General features: G+C 35.6%; 1 protein-coding gene across 1 annotated transcript; it reads left to right on the top strand.

Annotated features, from left to right (window-relative positions):
• Positions 1-8,092: 8,092 nt before the first annotated feature.
• Positions 8,093-19,351, top strand: LOC124935618. The gene is made up of 3 exons (XM_047476041.1): positions 8,093-8,468; positions 16,702-16,950; positions 19,209-19,351. The coding sequence occupies exons 1-3, from the start codon at positions 8,093-8,095 to the stop codon at positions 19,349-19,351; spliced, it is 768 nt and encodes a 255-aa protein (XP_047331997.1).
• The last annotated feature ends 5,131 nt before the right edge of the window (positions 19,352-24,482 follow it).

Here is a 24,482-nt window from a genome sequence, read left to right as displayed (position 1 = left end):
TCACTTTTACAAAAACTTCAATCGGATCATGGTGCTACATCTTCTCCAATCTTATCTTCTCTAGTGTTATCTACCACTTCATCCTCATAGTTTTTTGGTTCAGGATGTTGTAATCATATGACTTGTGAATCCTCTTTTCTCACATCCACTAGAAAGCTTATTATTTTGTATGTTGTTCATACTACTGATAATAATACTTTTAATGTTCAAACTATTGGTACCACTCAAACTTCTGTATTGTCCTTACCTAAAATATTTTTTGTTCCAAAACTTTTGTTAAATCTTATTTTTGTTGGACAAATGTGTGATCTCGGTTTTAACATAACTTTTTCGAGTAATGGTTGTGTTGTGCAAGATCCTCAAACAAATAAAATCATTGGAACAAGACGTAAGGTTTGACGATTTTTTTGAACTCACTCCTCTATCTCTTCCATCACAAAATTTTGTTAGATCTATCACTTCTCAAAATTTGGTACTCTCAATTAGGTCACCCTTCTATAGATCGTTTGAGTTCTTTAATTTCTAGTGGTTCTTTAGGCCCTATTAAGATTTAAGACAAAAACTTTTGATTTTTGTTTCTTGTGAACTTTCTAAAGGACACGCTTTACCTTTTTTCTTAATAACTTTAATTACTTAGCATCTTTTGATATGATTCACTCTGATATTTATGGTCCTGCACCACATAATATTATGTGTGGTTTAAAATATTATGTGATATTTATTGACGATTATTCTCATTATACATGGATCTATTTGATGCGTAATAGGTCTGAGTTGTCCTCAATTTACATTTGGTTTGCTAATATGATTCAGACTCAGTTTTCCTCCAAGATTAAAATTTCGCACATTGATAATGACATGAAATACAAAGACACAAAATTCATAGAGCTTCTAGCACAAGAGGACACAATTATTCAAAGATATTGTCCTAAAACTTCTAAACAAAATGGTCGTGCAGAATGAAAACATAAACACATTCTTAATGTTGTTCGAGCCTTTCTCATCTCGTCTTCTTGTCCCGATAACTTTTGGGGAGAAACAACTTTCACCGTTGTTTATACTATTAATTATATTCATTCTCCTATCATAGGTAACGTCTCTCCTTTTGAATGTCTTTTTAATCGAGCTCTGAATTATTAAACTCTCAAAAAATTTAGATGTGCTAGTTTTATTTTACTACAACCTAATGAGTACACCAAATTAGAACCTCGAATTCGATTATGTTGTTTCTTAGGTTATGAAATCGAACACAAAGGATATAGATGTTTGGATTCATTGTCTCAACATCTTCGTATCTCTCATCATGTATCATTTTGGGAACATAATATGTTTTGAACTCTATCTAAATTTAGAGTCAATGAACCTCCTACTCAATTTTTTCGTGATCCTACCATACATTTATTTCCTGACATTTCTTGTGTATGGCCATTTAACAACTCATGTGACTCAACTCCACATGCATTTCCTACATCGACATCTCCTCCATCTCAAAATCCCGCACATACCTCATTTGATCATATCATTCAAGAATCTTCTTATTTGCCATCACCACCACCACCTCCTCGTCGTAACAATCGTGTAAGTCAACTTTTTATTCGTCTTCGTAACTTTCATGTATACTCAACTATTGTCTTTATCTATGAACCTCGTATTTTTCGCAAGGCCAACTCTAACATTTTGTGGCAGTAAGCAATGACATAAGAATTGCAAGAACTTACCAAGACAAAAAGATTTACCTTCACATAAATCGGTTGCTGGTTACAAATGAGTTTTAAAATTAAGACACGAGTAGATGGTTTAGTTGAACGATATAAATCTCGCCTTGCTAAGGGATATACTCAAGAATATGGTATTCATTATGAGGAAACGTTTTCTCATGTCGCTCGATTGACCTCGGTTCATAGCCTCATTACAGTAGCTATTAGAAAAATATGGCAACTATTTCAAATGGATGTAAAAAATGCATTCTTTAATGGTGAACTAATAGAAGAAGTGTATATGCAACCTCCGCCTAGGTATGATCATCCTCTAAATAAAGTTTGTAGACTCCGCAAAGCTCTTTATGGTCTCAAACAAGCTTTTAGGGAGTATTTCACCAAATTTAGCTACACCATTGATAATCTTGGTTTCAAATCCAGCTCTTATGATCAAGCATTGATTTTTACGTAAAATAGATCAATGTTGTACCTTACTTTTATTTTATGTGCATGATCTGATAATTACTAGTGATGACACAAATGGTTATTCTTGGGCTTAAAGTATCTCTCGATGAATTTCGTTATTATTTATCACAAACTAAGTATGCAATTGATCTCATATCTCGGGCCGATATTACTGACACAAAAATTGTTAGCACACCCTTTGACTCCATGAAGCATTTGTCTACTACTGGTGGTACTCCACTAAGTGATAAAACACTTTATCGATAACTAGTTGATAGTCTTATATACTTTATTGTCACTCGACCAGATATTACATATGTTGTCCATATTATGAGTCAGTTTATGTCATCTCCTTGTACTACTCACTTCTCTGTTGTTCTTCGCATATTACGTTACATTAGAGGAACTTTATTTAATGGACTAGATTTTGCTCACTCTTCTCCTCTAGAGTTACGAGCATACTCTGATGCTGCATAATGACTTTCGTGACCAGCTCAATTTGACCCGCGTACGATAATATTTTTGTTGCCCATCCATTAATTGAATTCTTGACTTTCTCGATGAGGAGTCTACAATGTGAAATCTGTAATTGCTTAGTTGATAACAGAATCCCCAAGTAATGAATCAACAGAGTGCCTTTTTTGATCCCCATAATGCCAAATATACTCACTTTTGTTTCCTCATTCACACCAAAATATAACGCCAAACTCTTATCCTGAATATTGAGACATGTAACACTATAAAAGATTGTTAATGCTTCCTTGATAGTTTTGATAGAATACACATCAGCATGAGCCACTATGAAAAGACCATCTGTAAAACAAATGTTAGTAATATCTTCCTCCCTGTAGAAAGGATGGTGAGTAAATGGTCGATTCTTTCGGAGAATTATAAAAATGTTCTCAAACACCTCCATGATGAGAACAAAAGGTATGAAGATAGAGGGTCTCATTGTCTTACCCTATTTTCCCCTTTGAAATAAGCACCATGAATCCCGTTAACGTTGAGAATAAAATGGGGAGTCAAAATACACTGCCAAATCCAATCAATACAAATAATAGGGAAATCTGAAATGCTCAGAAAATCATGAATAGCATTCCATTTAATTGAGTTAAAGGCCTTCTGAATATCTAATTTAAAAGACACTCGAGGTGAAATGGATTTCTTTCCATAAATTTTAAGAAGTCCCTACATAAGAAATATATTATGCGATATATTTTCACCCAGAATAAAAATAGATTGCCCTAAACTAACAAGTTTAGGCATGACTATTTTAATACGTTTAAAAATGATCTTTGAAATGATTTTATAAATAACATTGCACTATGAAATGGGTCTAAAATCTTGAATTCTCTCGGGTACAAGACATTTTGAAATTAGATTGAGGATCGTGACATTCTATTGCTTGAACATCCTTCTATTCTAAAAGAACTCAAGAACACTTTCACAGATCTCATGTCCAACCACATCCCAATTCTCCTTGAAATTTTTTGTATTAAATCCATCTAGACCTGGACTTTTATCCCCATTCATATTGAACAATGCCTGTCTGATTTCCTCCCTGTTGACAATTTCAATCCTCCAATGACTTTCCTCATTAGTGACCTTCTTTGTGACAATCTGATATACAAAGTGAATCTGGCTTGTAGTCTCCTTCTTAGTTCCAATGAGCTCCATAATCAAGTATTGAGACTCCCATCACAATTTTTTTTCAAGAATCATTCTTGCCTTGGAAACTCTTGTTGAGATGTTTGTATTTTCTCCTATCAAACTTTTGAAGCTAGTTTGTAAGAATCTGTTAGGGTCTCCAAATTAAGGCCTCGGTCCTAGAACAATTCCAGCAACCTTTCTCGGCACCCGTTCTCGGTCCTATTGTGCACATGGGCCAGATTTCTATTTTGTTGTTTTAATATTTTGTTTTGCTTTCCTTTTCTATCTTACAAACCGAATTCTGTTATTTTCTAGTAGTTGTTGTAACCGAATATTCTGGGGCAAGAAATCACCTATATAAGGTTGATCTTTCTTCCCCAAGGACCCATGAATGGAATAATGAAGATATGAACCTCGCCCCCATTTGTCTATTATTATTTACTATTGACTGTTTGGTATAGACAAACAGTATTTCTTTTCTCACCCTTGATTCTTTTATCCCCTCATCCCAAATTCTCTATTAAAAACCTTTCGTTGCCCTTTGATTATAGAATTTCCACCGTTTCTAGAGATCAAGAACTTGATTCTTGAGATCAAAAACCCATAAACACACCTTACGAAACAAGTCGTAACATTCTTGGTATCAGAGCAAGACGATCCTCAAATGAAAGAAACCCGATAGCAAACAAAGATGGATGATCTTAAGACCCTACTCGAAGGTCTGACCCAACAATATGCCTCCATACAAGCTTCTCTGCAACAGCACATGACCGAACAGGCTGCTGTGCACAATACCTTTCAGCAAAATATGGACAGAAGGTATGCTGTTAGAAAAAGCTTGACATCCATTGAAAGTGGTGCGTTTAATAATGCCAAGATCCCTGCACCCGACCCTTTGTTAATGCTTCTTACTACCTTCCTCAAACCCGGCTCACAAATGTTAATATTCCTGGATTTGATGGGACTAATTTGGAGGGCTGTCTCATATTTGTGGAGCAAGTCTTTAAGGTGGGAAAGACGAATGATTCCACAAAACTAGACATTGTCCGCACTCACTTTTCAAAAGAGGCAAGAACGTGGCGTGACTCATATTTGCATAATCGCAACCATATGGAAGCCTTGACGTGGGATGTATTCAAGAGGGATCTCTTGCTGCGATTCGGCCGTAGACCTTTGTACAGCGCCAAGCCGTCGCTGCTTCCCAAACCATGCAATGTTAACACGGCCTGGCCGAGCACAAACCGGACAACCGACCCCAAGGAAGACCTGTGTTATACTTGCAATGAAAATTGGGAGCCCAATCATAGGTGCAAATCTAAAATATTCATGGCCCCAGCTAATCAGCAAGAAGTCCAAGAACTCGTTCAAGAACCCGTCCAAGAATCAAGTGTTTATGACCCACTTTTGCTGCTTGAGATAGGGGACAAATGTGTCATTACTTTGCACACTTTCACGGTCCAACAGGGTACCCCTCGGTCGCGGGTCAACATAATACAAGGCAACCAGCTAGAAAATACCTTGGAAAATTATAATGTTGATGCCACGGTACAAATAAAGAGTAAGAATGAATGCCAAATTGTTTCACTTGTTTTGGAAGACACTCCTAAAAATTTCCAGCACATAATCAAAGGGCTCAACCAACAACCCAACAACCGACCACCAGCCAAGAAGGTTACTATAAGACATGGCTATGTTGTTGCACATGTGTTGCTGGTTTGGATAAAGGACTGGGTTTGGTTGTTTGAAGACATTCTAGAGTATGTCCGGAAGAAAAATGACCCTTTTACTGCACCTGGCGTGTTGGGCCGAAGGAATGACTGATTGTGGAGCGGTAAGACCGAAGGCTTTTAAGGAAATGCGGTCCTAGACCCCGACACTTGCTGGACCTACTGAAAATTCGACCGGGCAACAAGAGAAAATAGTTCTCTTTGAAGATGGGGGCATGCACATTAGAGGCTCGGCAGACCACGGTCTTTTTCGTCGAGGGCGACGAATTTTGAGGGGGGAGATAATGTTAGGGTCTCCAAATTAAGGCCTCGGTCCTAGAATAATTCCAGCAACCTTTCTCGGCACCTGTTCTCGGTCCTATTGTGCACATGGGCCAGATTTCTATTTTGTTGTTTTAATATTTTGTTTTGCTTTCCTTTTCTATTTTACAAACCGAATTCTGTTATTTTCTAGTAGTTGTTGTAACCAAATATTCTGGGGCAAGAAATCACCTATATAAGGTTGATCTTTCTTCCCCAATGACCCATGAATGGAATAATGAAGATATGAACTTCGCCCCCATTTGTCTATTATTATTTACTATGGACTGTTTGGTATAGATAAACATTATTTCTCTTCTCACCCTTGATTCTTCTATCCCCTCATCCCAAATTCTCTATTAAAAACCTTCCACTGCCCTTTGATTATAGAATTTCCACTGGTCCTAGAGATCAAGAACTTGATTCTTGAGATCAAAACCCATAAACACACCTTATGAAACAAGTCGTAACAGAATCATCAGTTTCTCACTAATTTGAAACATCTTTGAGCCTCGAATCTGTTTAGACCACACATCCTTTAGAATGACTTTAAATTTATCATTTTCCATACAGAAATTAAAAAACTTGAAATGTCTTTTGACATCATATTTTTCCCAAAACAGCTTGATAGGACCAGGCCCGGACCTGTTGTGTAATAAGTGAGGCAATTGCCTCAGGCCCAAATATTTTTGGGGCACCAAAATCTTCAAAAAAAATAAAATTATAATGAAATGTTCATGGGTTTATTTTTAAAAAGCCCATAAATAATAATTGATAACCTATCAATGATAAGCCCTAACATAAATTGTATCCAAAAAAATAAAAATAAAAAAACACTATCTTACTTGGAGAAAAGAATCGCACGATTCTCATTTATCAACAAAATCAAGGAAAAAGAAAAAAAATAAGAACAAGCATTCTGGAAAAAGGAAAGGAAACACTTCCCCCAAACCCCAAGCCCGTCGTCGATCTTCCAGCTTGCCGGAACCGGAGCAGAAAACTCGGTCGTCTCCTTCCCCGAGCTCTTAGGCCTTTTTCGCTCGTTTCAGCCTTATTTCTCGACACTGCGCCACTGCCCATTAGAGTTCTTCCTCCGATTTTGGTGAGATTTTGGTTCGATTTACTTGATTATTTTTTGTTGTTGAGGACTTGACTAGTGGAATGGTGGATTCACAATCTGTATCTTGCATTATTGCATAGCGGAAGTGCAACATTATGGATAATCATAGATTCATAGAATGTTGATTAATCTATAAATTTTTAATGCAGATTAGCATTTAGAGTTTTATCAAGCATGCCTCCTATAAGAAAACAATTGTCTAGGGCAGAAAAAAGAAAGAAAAAACAAAAGGAAGATGCTTTAATTCAAAGCCAAGTTGGAAGCCTTAATAAGTATTTCACAAGCAATTAAATAGTAGAGCAAGTGAACCAGAATGACATCGATGATAAGTTGAATGATCGAGAACATGGTGAATTGAATGAACTTCGCAATAAAGACCCAAAACAGTCTGAAAATGAGAACGATGTAAGTATGCCTAAAAGTGACACTAATGGAGATATAAATCAAAAGAGGTCCAAGAAATGTTGATGATCCAAGAAATTGGGACAAAATACAAAATATTAGGGACATTTTGGTTGAAAGATGTCCTAAAAGATATGATGATATTTTGTTTCCTCTTGATAACACTGAAAGACATTTCAATCCATCACATTATAAGAGACAATTGACAAATGGTGAGAAAAGTGACAGAAGATGGTTAGTGTACTTTATTTCTATGGACAAGATCTTCTGTTTTTGTTGCAAGTTATTCAAAACTCAAAGAACCATGGCGAAACTTGGTTATCTGGCTGACGAAGGATACAAAGATTGGAAGAATATCAGTCGATGCCTCAATCTTCATGAAACTAGGAAAGATCATATTGATTGTATGACTAATTGAATTGAATTAGAAAGAAGACTTCAAAAGAAAAAGACAATTGATGAAAGTGTGCAAGTAGCAATTAAAAAAGAGAGAACATTGGAAACAAGTATTGAAAAGAATAATTACAGTTGTGCAAAGAATTGCGAAAAATAACTTGGCACTTCGAGGAGATTGCGAAAAGCTTTATGTTGAGAATAATGGAATCTTTTTGCAGTTAATTGAAATAATTGTCGAATTTGATCCAATAATGGAGGAACATATTCGGCGTGTTCAAGAACGACATATTCATTACACTTATCTTGGGCCCAAAATCCAAAATGAATTGATATAGATGTTGGCAGCTGAAGTAAGAAGTTTAATTGTTGCAAAAATTAAGCATGCAAAGTATTTCACTGTGATACTTGATTGCACTCCAGATGCAAGTCACGAGGAACAAATGTCCCTTGTAATTAGATGTGTGGATGATTCAGAAAATGCAATAGTGGTTGAAGAATTTTGGATTGGATTTTTGAAAGTTAATGAAATTTCTGGGCTTGGGCTTTTTATAGAGCTTAAAAATATTTTGAGCAATCTCGAATTTGCGATTGACGATATAAGAGGTCAAGGATATGACAATGAATCTAATATGAAAGGAAAGCACAAGGGTGTACAAAATAGATTACTTGAAATTAATCCCAGAGCTTTCTACACTCCATGTGGATGCCACAGTCTTAATCTCACACTATGTGATATGGTAAATTGTTGTCCTAAAGCGATGTCCTTTTTTGGTGTTATACAACGCATATATTCATTATTCTCTTCTTCTACCAAGCGATGGAAAATCTTCAAAAATCATGTACATGGTCTTACGGTCAAGCCATTATCACAAACACGATGGGAAAGCCATGTTGAAAGTGTGAAGCCCATAAAAGACCAGACTTCAAAAATACAAGATGCTTTAATTGATTTGGCAAACACTTCTTATGACTCAAAAATAGAGAGTGAAACTGAGGGCTTGACATCATTTGAATTTGAGAATTTTGAATTCCTAACTGAAATGAAAATTTCACTAGTAAAAAAATGACCTTTACCGACAGAAATTACCGAAGGTTTTATAAAACTCTCATAATTGATCCCGAGAGGAACAAATCTTTCGTTATTAAAAATAGATTCCGAGAGGTGTGTAAACCTTTCGGTTTTGATTATTAGTACTGAAAATTATGCAAATAACTCTCGGTTTTGACATTCCCAAAAAATGAAAAAAATTCTAAGTGTTGGGAGTTGGTTAATTGCGAAGGTTATTCCAAAAACTTTCGGTTTTACCTTTCCTGAAATGTTTAAATACGAAGGTTTTCCATTAAACCATCGGAATTGACTCATCCCAAAAAATTGAAAATATATTCTAAGTTGGAGAATGATTAATTGCGAAGGTTATTTGAAGAACTTTCGTTTTTACCTTTTCCTAAAATTGTTAATTGCGAAGGTTTATCCTATAAACCTTCGGTTTTGACTCATCTAAAAAAAGACAAAAAAAATTAAATCCCGTGATTCTTATTACCGAAGGTTTTTCAATAAACCTTCGGTTTTGAGATTAGTCAAAACCGAAGGTTTATTGAAAAACCTTCGGTAAATACCTTTATAAATACAAACGCTCACCCTTCTTTTTTTCATTCGACTCTCCCCTTTCTCTCTCTCCCGCGCAGCCGCCTCTGACGCTCCTCTACTTCTTCTCCGTTCCAGGTTAGTTTTTTTTTTTTTTTGTTATTCTATTTCGTGATTTATTTGTTTTTTTTTTGTTTTTGTTAATTATTAGATTTAGATTTGTTATCATTTAGTTTATATTATCTAGATTTATGCTAGTTTAGATTATTTGTTTGGTAGTTTGATTTAGATTTAGGTTAGTTTGTTAAATATATATGATTTTGTTAGATTTTGTTAAATGAATAATATATTTTGGTTATTGTGTTTGATATATATATATATATGAAATGTATTTAGGATGGGTGAGTCATGGATGAGTATTCAGTGTACACTAAAGAAACTGTCCCGGTCATACCAAAATTTGCTAGCACAATCAAAAACTGCGGCACGTGAGGAAGATGTGAGAAAAATGACGCTGGAAATGGAGCAAATCCGATTGAGGGATGCGGAAAGATGCCAAATGCTTACTGAAATTAAAGCGGACAGGGCTGAAATGGCGCAAAAATTAGAGAATCTCGAACAACAAATTGAATTGTTGAAGAGGCAAAATCAACCACCCCTCCTCCCCCCACATCTACTAATTTCTAGATTATATTTGTTTGATTAATTATGTATTATCTTTTCCGTACGAATGATGACATTTTGGTGTGTTTTGCTTATCATAATTATGAATTATTATTATTATCCTTTGGTTTTGGTTTATTAATGTTGTTTATGAATTATTTTCCTTTATTTATTAGATTGGCAAAAAAATAGGGTAATTGGTTTATTGGAAAACCTTCATTTTTTGACCTAAATTCTAAGTGTTGGGTAGGTTCAAAACTGAAAGTTTATTTGAAAATCTTCGGTTTTGACCTTTGTTTAAAAAAACCAGAAGGGTCAAAACTGAAGGTTTTCAAATGAACCTTCGGTTTTGACCTTTGTTTAAAATAAGAAGAAAAAAATTCTAAGTATGGGTAAGGGTAAAAATCGAAGATTTTCAAATGAACCTTCGGTTTTGACCCTTATTTTAAAAAAACAGAAAAAATTCTAAGTATGAGTAAGGGTAAAAACCGAAGGTTCATTTGAAAACTTTCGGTTTTGACCTTTATTTAAAAAAAGAAGAAAAGAATTCTAAGTATGGGTAAGGGTAAAAATCGAAGGTTTTCAAATGAACCTTCGGTTTTTACCCTTGTTTTAAAAAAACCAAAAAAAATTCTAAGTATGGGTAAGGGTAAAATCGAAGGTTCATTTGAAAATCTTCGGTTTTGACCCTTGTTTAAAAAAAGAAGAAAAAAATTCTAAGTATGGGTAAGGGTAAAAACCGAAGGTTTTCAAATGAACCTTCGGTTTTGACCCTTGTTTAAAAAAAATAGAGAAAAATTCTAAGTGTTGGGCATGTTCAAAACCGAAGGTTTTCAAATAAACCTTCGGTTTTGACCCTTCGAAAAAACATTCTATTTAAGGTCAGGACCGAGAGGTTTATTCAAAACTTTCGCAAATAATCATCAAAACCGAAAGTTATATATAAAACTTTCGGTTTTACCACTTCATAATTTGTTAAATTAATTGGTTTTTTCGCCTACAAATCTAGACTCCTAAATAATCTAATGAAGTGTGTGTTATTTTTTAAATATTAAGATTGTGTTTAATGTTAAAATGTTTATGATTGTGTTTGATTATATAAAGAAGTGTATATGTATGTTTGTGTTTGATGATCACATGAATGTGTATAAAGTTTGATCATATGGATTGTGTAATGTTTTAAGGTTATTAAATGTGTTAAATTAATATTGTTCAAGGTCATTAGAAGATTAAAAATCAATTAATTTAACAATTTGTGAAATGGCAATTCCGAAAGTTAATGGTATAACTTTCGGAAATAGCTATCAAAACCGAAAGTTATACCATTAACTTTTAGAATTGCCATTTCACAAATTGTTAAATTATTTGGTTTTATACTTTCTAATCTAGACTTCTAACTAATATAATCAAGTGTGTGTTATATTTTAAAAATTAAGATTGTGTTTAATGTTAAAATGTTCATGAATGTGTTTAATTATATAGAGAAGTGTATATGAATGTTTATGTTTGATTATCCTATGTATTTGTGTAATGTTTGATCATATGGATTGTGAAATGTTTTAAGGATATCAAATTTGTTAAATTAATGTTGTTCAAGGTTATTAGAAAATGAAAAACCAAATAATTTAACAAATTGTCAAGTTGTAAAACCGAAAATTAAATATATAACTTTCAGAAATAACCATCAAAACCGACAGATATACCAAAACCTCTCGGTTTTATTTATTTAAATTTAATTGTATATATGTAAAAACCGAGAGATTCAGACACATCTCTCGAAATTTAAATGATCAAAACCGAGAGATATTAACAAATTTCTCGGAAATATGAAAATCAAAAACCGAGAGTTTTATGATTAACTCTCGGAATTAATCAATTGATCAAAACCGAAAGTTAATCATAAAACTTTCGGTAATGACCTATTAAAAAAATCCCTTTTTTCTCTTCTTCTTTCCCCCGATTTCTTTCTTTCTCTCGATTTCGCCCGCGCCGCCTCCCGCATTTAGCTGTCCGACGAAGCTTCTGACCTGACGACGACGCCGGCCAAGCCTCCCTCGATTGAAGACGACGACGCCGCCCATGCCGATTGAAGACGACGACGCCTCCCAAGCCGTTTGAAGACGACGACGCCGATTGAAGATCCAAATCGATCGTCGTTGCGCCCCATCCTCCTCTTTCAGCCGTCAACTCGTCGTCTCACCGTCGATCCTCCACCTACCGCCGCCTACAAGGTTAATTTACATTCATTTAGGGTTTATATGTTTGATTTATAATAATATATGTTAGATTAGGTATGTTTTATATGTTAGATTATGTATGAATTAGATAAATATATGTAGATTTATGTTAGATTAGGTATGATTTTTGTTAGATTTATGTTTGATTTAGGTTAATTTAATGAATATTTTGTTATGTTAGATTATGTTAGGTTGATGAATGTTGGATTTTAGGTTTGATTTAGGTTAATTTAATGAATATTTGGTTATGTTGATTAATGTTAGATTAAGTTAGGTTGATGAATGTTGGATTTTAGGTTTGATTTAGGTTAATTTAATGAATATTTGGTTATGTTGATTAATGTTAAATTAGGTTAGGTTGATGAATGTTGGATTTTATATTTGATTTAGGTTAATTTAATGAATATTTGGTTATGTTGATTAATGTTAGATTAAGTTAGGTTGATGAATGTTTGATTTTAGGTTTGATTTAGGTTCATTTAATGCATATTTGGTTATGTTGATTAATGTTAGATTAGGTTAGGTTGATGAATGTTGGATTTTAGGTTTGATTTAGGTTAATTTAATGAATATTTGGTTATGTTGATTAATGTTAGATTAAGTTAGGTTGATGAATGTTGGATTTTAAGTTTGATTTAGGTTCATTTAATGAATATTTGGTTATGTTGATTAATGTTAGATTAGGTTAGGTTGATGAATGTTGGATTTTAGGTTTGATTTGGTTTATGTATGAATAAATTATATTTTAGGTTAGAATTGAATTGTTTGGATTATATTGGATTTTAGGTATGAATTGAATTGTTTGAATTGTGTATGATTGAAATAATGTTGGATTAGATTTGATTTTAGGTTAGATTTATGGTTTGATTGATGTTTGATTATGTTTGATTAGTGTAAAATATTGGTTGATATTGAGTTTGATTAGGTTATATTTTGGTTAGATTAATGGATATTTGGTTAGATGTATGTATTTAGGTTAAAATTATGTAAGATAAATGGAAACCTAATTATGTAAATAATATTGCGGGTTGTTTTCCATTTTATTAGAAATATGGAAGTACCTGATAAAAGTTGGATGACCTTACGTCGAGATCATCCAGATTACGAGGAAGGTGTTGACAAATTCCTCGAGTTTACTATTATGAGTACATCCCGAAAAACAGTGAAATGTCCTTACGTGAAATGTTTGAACACGCCGTTTATGGAAATAGACGAAGTGAAGACTCACCTCATCATTTATGGAATAAATGTTCATTATGAGTACTGGTATTGTCATGGAGAAAAGAGACGTACTACTCAAGTGGTTAATGACGATGTTGATGAAGATGTCGATGACTTCGATGATGATGATGATGATCAGTCGGAGGATGCCGTGCCATAATTCAACGATCCGAGAACGGAGATTAATAATACAGTTAATGAAGAGGTCAATGAAGAACGTTATATGCACAATTTTATAAACGATATGTTCTCCAACATTAATGATGTCCCGAACAACCATGAACCAGACGAAGATGCGCATAGATTTTATAAATTGCTTGATGATTCCAAATGGACATTGTATGAAGGTGCTCGAATAACGAAATCATCGGCACTACTAAAACTACTTCACATAAAGAATGTCTGTCAATGAACAAATTTTTTGTTCGATATGTTGTTGCGTCTGCTTAAAGACTACATATTACCGATTGACGCTCAATTGCCAAACTCCTACTACGAAAGTAAAAAATCCATTACTGATATCGGGCTTAAGTATGACAAGATAGACGCATGTAAGAAAAACTATATGCTATTTTGGAAGGACGACAAAAATGAAGATTCTTGCAGAGTTTGCGGTCTTTCAAGATGGAAAGTCGACCAAACAAGTGGGGCAGTTCGAGAGAAGAAAAATGGTAAATTCATTCCAAAAAAGGTGTCGAGATATTTCCCTCTAATACCAAGACTGCAAAGACTATACATATCCTCAAAAACGACTTCAATGATGAGATGGCATAAGGAAGGAAGAGTTGATAGTGACACGTTGAGACATCCCGCTGATTCCTTAACTTGGAAAACGTTTGATGAAAATTATAAAGATTTTGCGTCGGAATCTCGAAACGTAAGACTAGATTTATCAAGCGATGGGTTTCAACCATTTGCGAATGGGAAAAAGTCATATAGTGTTTGGCCGGTTATTCTCGTTCCTTATAATGTGTCACCCACTACTTGCATGGATTCTAGCAATTTTATTTTATCTATGTTAATTCTGGGTCCAAAGAGTCCGGGAGATGCAATTGACATATTTCTCCAGCCATTGATCGACGAGTTGACTGAACTGTGGCAAACTGGTGTGAGAACGTTTGATGCACAAACCTCGCAATACTTTAACATGCGAGCGGCGTTGTTGTGGAACATTAACGACTTTCCCGCCTACGCGAATTTATCAGGCTGGAGTACGAAAGGGAAATTCGCTTGTCCCGGTTGTAACAACGACACGGTATCTCTTCGATTGGTTCATGGTTCCAAACAATGTTACATGGGTCATAGACACTTCCTTCCACCAAAGCACAAATACAGAAGGGATAAAGAGTCGTTTGATGGTCGAAGAGATTATAGAAAGCCCCCTAAATTGTTAACGGGGCAAGAAAGTTACGAGCAAGCACGAGACCTAGAAGACATAATTCTTAGTACGGATCTAAGCAAGAAAACTAAGATATATCATGAAATGCAGGGAGACAATTGGAACAAACTGAGCATTTTCTTCCGTTTGCCTTATTGGAAATCACTATTATTGAGACATAATTTGGATGTTATGCATATTGAGAAAATATTTGTGATAGCGTGTTGGGAACAATAATGAATGTGAAAGAGAAGACTAAGGATGGTCCTAAAACCCGTAAAGACTTACAACTCTTAGGCATAAAATCATGGTTACATCCTATAAATGATTAAGGAGTGGTTCATTATCCAGAAGCGCCTTTCACTTTGACATCCGATAATAAAAAAACGTCTTTGTAAATTCTTGAAAGATCTCAAGTTGTCAGATGGTTTTTGCTCAAATATCAGCGGTTGTGTAAAGTTGGAAGAGAAAAGATTTCGGGATTAAAGAGTCATGATTGTCACATTTTGTAGGAATATCTTATTCCTTTAGCAACTCGTGGATTACTTCCAGATAATGTGTATGATGCGTTAGTAAATTTGTCTCGGTTCTTTCGGTTGTTGTGTTTTAAAGAGTTGATTCAAGTGGACCTCGAATAATTGTACATGGATATTACATTGACACTTTGCAAATTTGAAATGATTTTTCCGCCGTCAATCTTCGACATCATGATGTATCTCCCGGTTCACTTGTCATTTGAGGCTTTGCTTGGGGGACCTATTCAGTATCGATGGATGTATTCGTTTGAACATTATATGGGTACAATGAAAAGATATTTGCAGAATAATAACCACCCCAAAGCCTCTATAAGCGAGAGCTATCTTGTAAATGAGAGTATTAGTTTATGTGTCAGGTATATGGAGGAAGAAGAGCAAGAAAATGCACAAACTGAAATCTTGGGCATTTCAATATTTTCATCGTTGGAAGACCTATCTAACGGAAAAATATACAACTTGGATTATATCGATCGAGTGACAGCTCATTCATACATTTTGAAAAATTGCCCCAAAGTATAACCTTTTTACATGTAAGATTCTATGTTGTTGTTATTAATTAGTATTAAAGAGTATGTTATTTAATATTCGATCTATTTGCAGAGATTATATGTAGTATTGCAATAACAACGAGTCCCGTGGAGAAACGTTTGCCGCCTATTTCAAGCATCGAGTGAGTAAATTATAAACCATATATATCCTAACTCTTTATATTTATTTTAACGACTACATTTCGGGTATATATATAGGTCGCTCAATTTGCAGAATTTAACGACATATCAAGAGACCTCAAGATCTTAGGAGAAGGTCCAAGTATGTACTCGTCTATGTATGTTTGGTGTAAAGTAAACGGATACAAATTTTGTACAGAAAAACACGACGAAGGTTTGACCACTCAAAATAGTGGGGTGCTTGTTGAAGGGTACAACGGGTCTGAAATTATGTCATACTACGGAGTTTTAACGGATATAATCGAAGTACAATACTTTTCTCACAAACGAGTTGTTTTATTCAAGTGTAAGTGGTTTGATACACACTCGGGGGAACTAGGAGTGAAAGTGGATAAATATGGCTTCGTAAATATAAATGTAAACCGAATTTTGAAAACCCAAAGTCAAGACCTGTATATATTGGCGAGTCAAGCAAAACAAGTATTTTACGCCCTTGATATGTCAGCCCGACCCGGTTGGAAGATTGTGACAAAAATAAAACCGCAGTTTACAAACATATAGTTCAGATTAATTAATTAGGTAGATTTATGTTTTTTACTTTATATTCATTCATTATTTCCTCATTTATTAATGATATGCATTAAGAATGTCTGAAGGTCGTAAAGAAACTTGGAAGAGTACGAGGAAAACACCTAGCAAACTGTCTAGGTCATACCAGAACTTACTTGCCCGACTAGAAAACTTAAAGCTCCGAGAATCGTCTTCTAGAGATCAAGCACCTATTGCTGTGGAGCCGATAACTACTGCTCCCCCCGCAGACGAGGATAATGATGCTGTTGAGGCTGAAGAGTTTATAGAGAGTACGTTTGCTGATATGAGGGATGACGATGAGGCTGGCGACGAGGGTCACGAGCAGCCTCACGAGGAGGATGACGAGGAGGAGCACGGTTCCACTTCCAACCCATCATCGACAAGTAACTTGTTTACAATTAGTTATTGTTTGAATTGATTCACATATCTAATTATGAATTTGATAATTTTGAAGAATCTTCTGCCCGCAAGAGACGGGGGAAGAACAAGAATATTGCGCTATCTAAGAGGTCAGCGGGACAAGGATTCCTCTAACTTTTAGAGAGGTAGATGGGAGGCCCGGCAGTGCTGACGTGGGAAGAACACGGTGGTCTAGACATGTGGGGTCGGTTGTGCGGGACCCCTTAGCCGTCTCACACCGTCTTCTGAAGTGGAAGGCATTAAATGTTGACCAATTGGATTACATTTAGACTGCTATGACGGTAATAATTATTACTTAATTATACATTAATTATTAAATAATTGTTTATAACATTTGAATGTTTTTATTTTCATGATCCGTTCGAGGCTACTAATGGTCCTATTGACAATTATCGAAAGACCGGATTGGAACACACCAAGAAGATATGGGATAGATGGCGCTCGGATTTGAACACGGGATATATCTGCGTCCATAAAGGAGACGAGGCGGCGGTACTGACCAATCCTCCACCAGACTACGATCGAGATGATTGGGAGTTTGTGTGTCGCAGCCATTTCTTCACGAAAAAATTTAAGGTACGGTTTCATAATTCAAATAAAAGTTGATATTAATTATTCTAACTTCATTTTTTATTTAAATTTCAGTAAAACAGTAGTACAAATATTGTTAACAGGAAGAAACTCAAATTCCCACATCATACGGGAAGTAGTCCGTTTGCTCAAGTTGAAGAAGAGTTGGTAAGTTATTTGTAATAACTTAATAATATAAAGATTGTTATTAATTATATAAATCATTTATTTCAACAGGCGCTTGAAATGGGATGGGCACCGTCTGTCATTGAAGTATTCAAGAAGACCCTACCCCAAAAATGACAAAAGAAAACTCAACTCCTGTCCCGGACGAACACGTGCAAGAAAAAATTGTAAGTGAATTGAATATGGCTAGTTTTTTATTATAGAAATGATACTTTATTTCAATTGTGCAGGTTGAGATGGAGGAAGTTCTTAGTAACGAACCTCAAATATCTGATTTTGAATTGACGGAGAGGGTGTTCGGACAACAAAAACACGGGGGAGTGTTCGGAATGGGATCAGGCGTCCGACCCACAAGCATTCGTGAGGATCGTCGAAGTGGAAACAATTCACAACGAAACAATGAGCGATTGTATGAAGAGAATCAAAGAATGACGCTCAAATTGGAGGAACTAGAGAAGAGGTATGAAGAAAGAATGCGCACAATTAATGAAATGCAAGCGGAAAAACAAGAAATTGTGACATGAATGGAGAGAGAAGTTAGAAATGAATGCAAGAAAGGAGAGAATCGAATTGTTTATGAGGCAACAACAACCATCACCTCCTCCCCCCACAAGCTAATTCTAGTACGTTTTGATTGGTTGTTTCGATTGAAAACAGGTTTTGATTGGTTGTTCCGATTTGAATTTAAAACAGATTGTTCGGATGATTAGTTTGGTTGCGAATTTTGTAATGATAATGATCATTTCATGTATGTGTCATTTCTTTTATTATTGATATATTGGTTTGGCTGAACATGTTCTGGTTGCGAGCAAAACAAGCGGCCTATTTTGTACATTTTATAGGGAAAAACTGAGAGTTAATTGGAAAATTTTCGGTTTTTCCCTTTGGAGAAAAATCGAAAGTTAATTGTAAAACTTTCGGTTTTTCCCATGTGAGTAAAACCGAAAGTTTTCTAATTAACTTTCGGTTTTACTCAAAAGGGAAAAAACGAAAGTTTTCTATTTAACTCTCGGTTTTACTCCAAAGGGAAAAAACAAAAGTTAATTAGAAAACTTTCGGTTTTCATCCAAAGGGAAAACCCGAAAATTTTACAATTAACTTTCGGTTTTACTCCAAAGGGAAAAACCGAAAGTTTTCTAATTAACTCTCGGTTTTACTCTCGGGTATCTAAACCAAAAACTCTATGATATCTCTCGGTAAACGCCCAATTGTTTTTAACGAAAGAGTCAATACCAAGGGATGACGAGAGTTACCTAAACTTTCGGTATTGGGTCTATACCGAAAGTTATAGGGTCAAAACCGAGAGTTTTTACTCTCGTTTTGTACCCCTTTTTTACCAGTGTTTGGTACAAGTTATTATATGAGATTAACATTGTCAGTAAGTTTCTCCAATCAGAAAAAATAGATATTGATGTTGCTATCGGACAGTTAAATGGGGTTATTTCTTTTCTCCAAGAGTTTAGAGAATCTGGATTTGATCAAGCCTTGGTTGAAGCCAAACATATTACAAGTGAAATGGGAATTAAACCTATTTTCTGAGAAAAACACATCATTCGGAGAAAGAGACAATTTGATGATATCAACAGTGAAGAGGTAACTCAATCTCCTAAAGAATCTGTTAGGATTTTTAATTATGGCCGAGCCTTTCAAGTTCTTTAATTCAAGAAACGGGTTCTTGATGATGGAATTCAACACTCTAGCGCAGCGGATATAGAATTAGAGGAGAATTCGAGGTTAGGGAGAGAAGAGCCGAGGGGGAGGAGAGAAATACCACTAGATCACACCTAGCGGTCCAAGAAGGGGGAGGAGGGCCGAGAGATAACTTAAACACCAAGTTCCAAAATATTCAATTCATAGCCCCAAAAAGTGGGGTGGGCATCACCATTTAAAGAGGCTGAAGTACCCAAGAGTCGGTTACAAATTTGTTATAATAACTTTCAAAATAACAGAATTCGGTTTTAAAAGAAATAAGAGAGAAAGTAAACAAAACAGAATTATTCCATAAAAAACATAAACGGGCCCATATGCACACTTGGGCCGAGAGATGGATGCATGAAATATTTTAGGACCGAGGTTTTTGATGAGCCGCACGTAACATAATCCCCCCCTTCGAGATTCGTCGCCCTCGACGAAAAGAACGTGGACTGGTCAGCCTCTAATATGCATCTTCAACTTCAAAACTATTGCTTCGGTCGGGCTTCGGCACATTCAGCAAAAGTCGCAGCATAAGACCGTATTTTCACAAAAAACTTTCGGCAGAATCGCTTCAGTAGTGGAACTGGCCCGGTCCTTGCGGTCCTTTGTGCTGCCAGGTCGCTTGCCACTCCGCCCCTGTCTAGAATTTCTGTGCACCCAAGGTCGAGCTTTTCAGTGTTTAGAGCTGGCCTTGGTTGCTGCAATGTCCCCAGCGCCTGGTGCAAAAATAATTTCTTCCAACTTCGATTAAACTCCATACTTGGCTCAAAAATCCAAGCCAAGTCTTTTTCCCGAACCAGCATAACAGCAGCATCAAATGAGCCATAGCTTCTAATTAGATCATTAGGAATATCTTCCAAAGTCATTGCAGCTAGTGAAACAGTTTGGCCTTCGGGCTTACTCTTTACTTGCATTTTGGCAGCAACATTATATTCATCTAAGGTCTTTTCCAGCTGGTTTCCATGCATCAAACTGGCCTGCGACCGAGGAATCCCTTTAAGGACCGTGGTTCTATCTTGCTTATCATAAGATAGGGTCAGCTTTTCAAAGTCCCAAGAAGACGGGCCTAGAGTAATCAGCCATTCAATTCCCAATACAATATCATATCCGTCCATGGAAATTACCTTCATTTCTGTTTGGTATTCATTGCCTTCCATCGACCACTTCAAGTCCTTGCAAACACTAGAACATAAAACATTAGATCCATCAACCACTCTAACCGATTGTACCTGGGTTGCTATGCTTTTGTGGTCTATTTTCTCCAAAATCCTGCTATTGATAAAATTATGGGTGCTGCCTGTGTCGATCAAGATCACCACCGGCAGGTTCCCAATTTTGCCAAGAATCTGGAGCGTTTGGAAGGCTTTAGACCCGGTCAGGGCATGTAAGGATATGGCTGGTTCATCCCTTGAGCCGAGCAATGAAGGAAAATCATCCAAAACAGGTTCTTGGTCAGGTTCTTGATCTTCTTGATTGGCCGAAACCATGAATAACTTGGATTTACACCTATGGTTTGGTTGCCATTTTTCATTGCAAGAATAGCATAGACCCTTCTTTCGCTTTTCATCCATTGAGGCTGAGTTTAATTGCTTAACATGGCCCTGGTTTGCATTGGAAGAGGACCCATACGATGAATTCTTGAAGTCAGTATTGGTGCTTGGCCCGGCTGTGTTGGTATTGGATGGCGTGGGCAGCAATGATGCTTCAGCGCTGTACAAGTTACCACTGCTCATTAAGGACCGATATGTTGCTTCTTAGACTTTAGCCATGGCCATTGCTTCGTTTAAAGAATCTGGAAATCGCAGCCTAATGCAGTTTGCAATTTCTTCCCTTAGACCGGACAAATAACAATCAATGACGTAGTCCCTTGGCATATGTAATAACTTTTGAGAGATCGACATGTACCGGAGATTATATTCTTGAACCGACCCAACCTGTTTTAAGTTCATTAGCTGTCTCATTGGTGTATCATGTATAGATGGCCCAAATTGAGTCATAAGGTCTCTCTTGAACACGGCCCAAGATAGGGCCTCCATATGATTTCGGTTTTGAAGATATGACCCGTACCACATTCTTGCTTCTCCAGAAAAATGAATGGGGGCGATTTCTAATTTCGTGGCATCCTTAGTTTTGTCCACTCTGAAAAATTGCTCGGCAGAAATTAGCCAGCCCTCGACATCCGACCCATCAAACCGAGGAAAATCGACCTTGGTTAGCCGAGTAGGAGGAGCATAGTGTTGATCGCGGTTCTGGCCAGGGTGCGGGGGCCTAAATGGTGAAGGACCGTGGCAAGAATTATCATCATAGGGTCTGTGGCGGGGTTCTTGCATGTTTCCAGATGCCCCGCTCTCAAGGGCCGCCATTCTTTCTTCGGCCACATCAAATCTACGGTCTATGGCAGCTTGCATTGTTGCTGTTTGCTGGGACAAGTTTTCGATCAGGGTCTTGAGCGCATCCATTTCCGATTGCTGGCGAGTTTCTACCATGTTGAGAATCGGCCAGCTCTGATACCAAGATGTTAGGATTTTTAATTATGGCCGAGCCTTTCAAGTTCTTTAATTCAAGAAACGGGTTCTTGATGATGGAATTCAACACTCTAGCGCAGCGGATATAGAATTAGAGGAGAATTCGAGGTTAGGGAGAGAAGAGCCGAGGGGGAGGAGAGAAATACCACTAGATCACACCTAGCGGTCCAAGAAGGGGGAGGAGGGCCGAGAGATAACTTAAACACCAAGTTCCAAAATATTCAATTCATAGCCCCAAAAAGTGGGGTGGGCATCACCATTTAAAGAGGCTGAAGTACCCAAGAGTCGGTTACAAATTTGTTATAATAACTTTCAAAATAACAGAATTCGGTTTTAAAAGAAATAAGAGAGAAAGTAAACAAAACAGAATTATTCCATAAAAAACATAAACGGGCCCATATGCACACTTGGGCCGAGAGATGGATGCATGAAATATTTTAGGACCGAGGTTTTTGATGAGCCGCACGTAACAGAATCTTTTCGAGTTAATTACTTCTTATTTATAATTGATCAAGCTCTTTCTTCACTTCAAACTCGGTTGGAGCAATTTCAAAAGTACGAATAAACCTTTGGGTTTTTATTTAGTTTGGAGAAGTTGAAGTCTATTGATGATGATGGTCTCTTGAGCTCATGTGTCAATCTTCAAAATTCTTTAACACATGATGGGCACTCCGATGTTGATGGATCAAATTTATTTCTAGAACTAAAGTTGTTAAGACATTCATTACCCGGAGAAGCAAAAAGAGCGATTGATGTGCTGAATTATTTGAAAACAATGGATGGTTGTTATCCAAATTCCTATATCGCATATCGAGTTTTGCTAACTATACCAGTTACTGTTGCATCTGTGGAAAGGAGTTTTTCCAAATTGAAGTTGATTAAAACTTATCTTCGATCAACCATGTCGCAAGAAAGACTAAATGGGTTAGCTATGTTATCTATCGAGAAAAAAATTATTAAGAAAGTTGATTATTCAAACTTGATCAATACTTTCGCTTCAAAAAATACGAGACGAGTAATATTTAAGTGACTATGTACTAGTTCGGAACATGAATTTTATATTTTGTTTGGATCTTCTTTGTTTTTGTAGTATTTACTTATGACATATTGTTTTGATGATATTTTATTTCTAAAATTCATGTTACAAATACTATTATATTTAAATTGATAAAAAAATATATGTATGAATATTAAGTTTTGAGGGCACTAAGTTTTGTGCTGGCCTCAGGCCTCGAAATCTCAGGTCCGACACTGAATAGGACAATGATCAGATATACCCGAATTAAGAACATGAATGTGAATTTTCAGAAACCGCAAACCCAAGCTTCGTTAATTAATGCTCTGTCAATTATGCTCTTCCTCATTTCCACGCATGGAAGACCATGTGAAAGAATTTCTGGAATTGGTTGCGTCTATACACTTAATACTTTTGATATATTCATTAAAGTCAGTCATTGTTTGTTTGAGTAGATCATGGCCAAATCTGATAATATTGAAATCTCCCAAAATGGGCTCTGTGAATTTGTAGAATCAATCTAGTTATTTAGGTCCTTCCATAATTTTTTCCTAATTCACTCAGAATTGCTATCCTATACCATAGTCACATGAAAATTCACCGACGAGACTATGCATGTCACTTTTATTATGATAACCTGATCATCACTTAAAAACAAATTTTTGATAACAGATGGGTTCTGAACCGGATCGATTAAACCCGGAACTGGTTTTGTCTAACTAATTATTCAAATATATGTAGAATTATTGTCAGGAAGAAATTAGTATACAAAGTTAAGTCAAATTTTCAACTTTTAATATTATAAATTTTAAAATATATTTTGTATCTCTCAAAGAATAGAATAGATAGCACTTTTACTTGGCTTTTATAATTGATAATCAAATCATTTATCTTTTATAAATTATTTGTAATTGGTTGATATATAACACTATATTTAATTGTTTTATATATTTGAAGAAAAAACTAGATAGTTTAATGTATAAGCTTGGAAAATATTACTAATTGTTTTATGTTTGGTTATGGATATTGGATTTAGTATAACCGAATTATTTGTTTGGATACATGTACCGTTGAAAAACTCGAACCGAACTGACCCACGGATATAGAATATTTTAGTATTTTAATTAATTGATTTTGATGAATATGAGAGTGAATAAAATGATATTTGCTTAGACAAAAAAATAAAGAGAAAACTACTATCTAATTTTATTTTATTTTCAGTTATTACATATAGGTGGAGAAATTGATTATTTGCATATGAAGTAATGAACAATAACAAAATTATTTATTGAGTTTGAGAAGAAGGAAATCCAAATATAGGGTTATGGATTCAAACTATTAATGTTTGTCGGCTATGAATGAAGTTGGGTGGTAAGTAGTTGAGTGTCAATAATTATAATTAAAATTAATATGCCCATATTGTTGTAAAATTAAT

This window comes from Impatiens glandulifera, chromosome 1 (assembly GCF_907164915.1).
Source record: "Impatiens glandulifera chromosome 1, dImpGla2.1, whole genome shotgun sequence".
Classification (NCBI taxonomy): Eukaryota; Viridiplantae; Streptophyta; class Magnoliopsida; order Ericales; family Balsaminaceae; genus Impatiens; species Impatiens glandulifera.
This window is presented reverse-complemented; position numbering and strand designations above follow the sequence as displayed.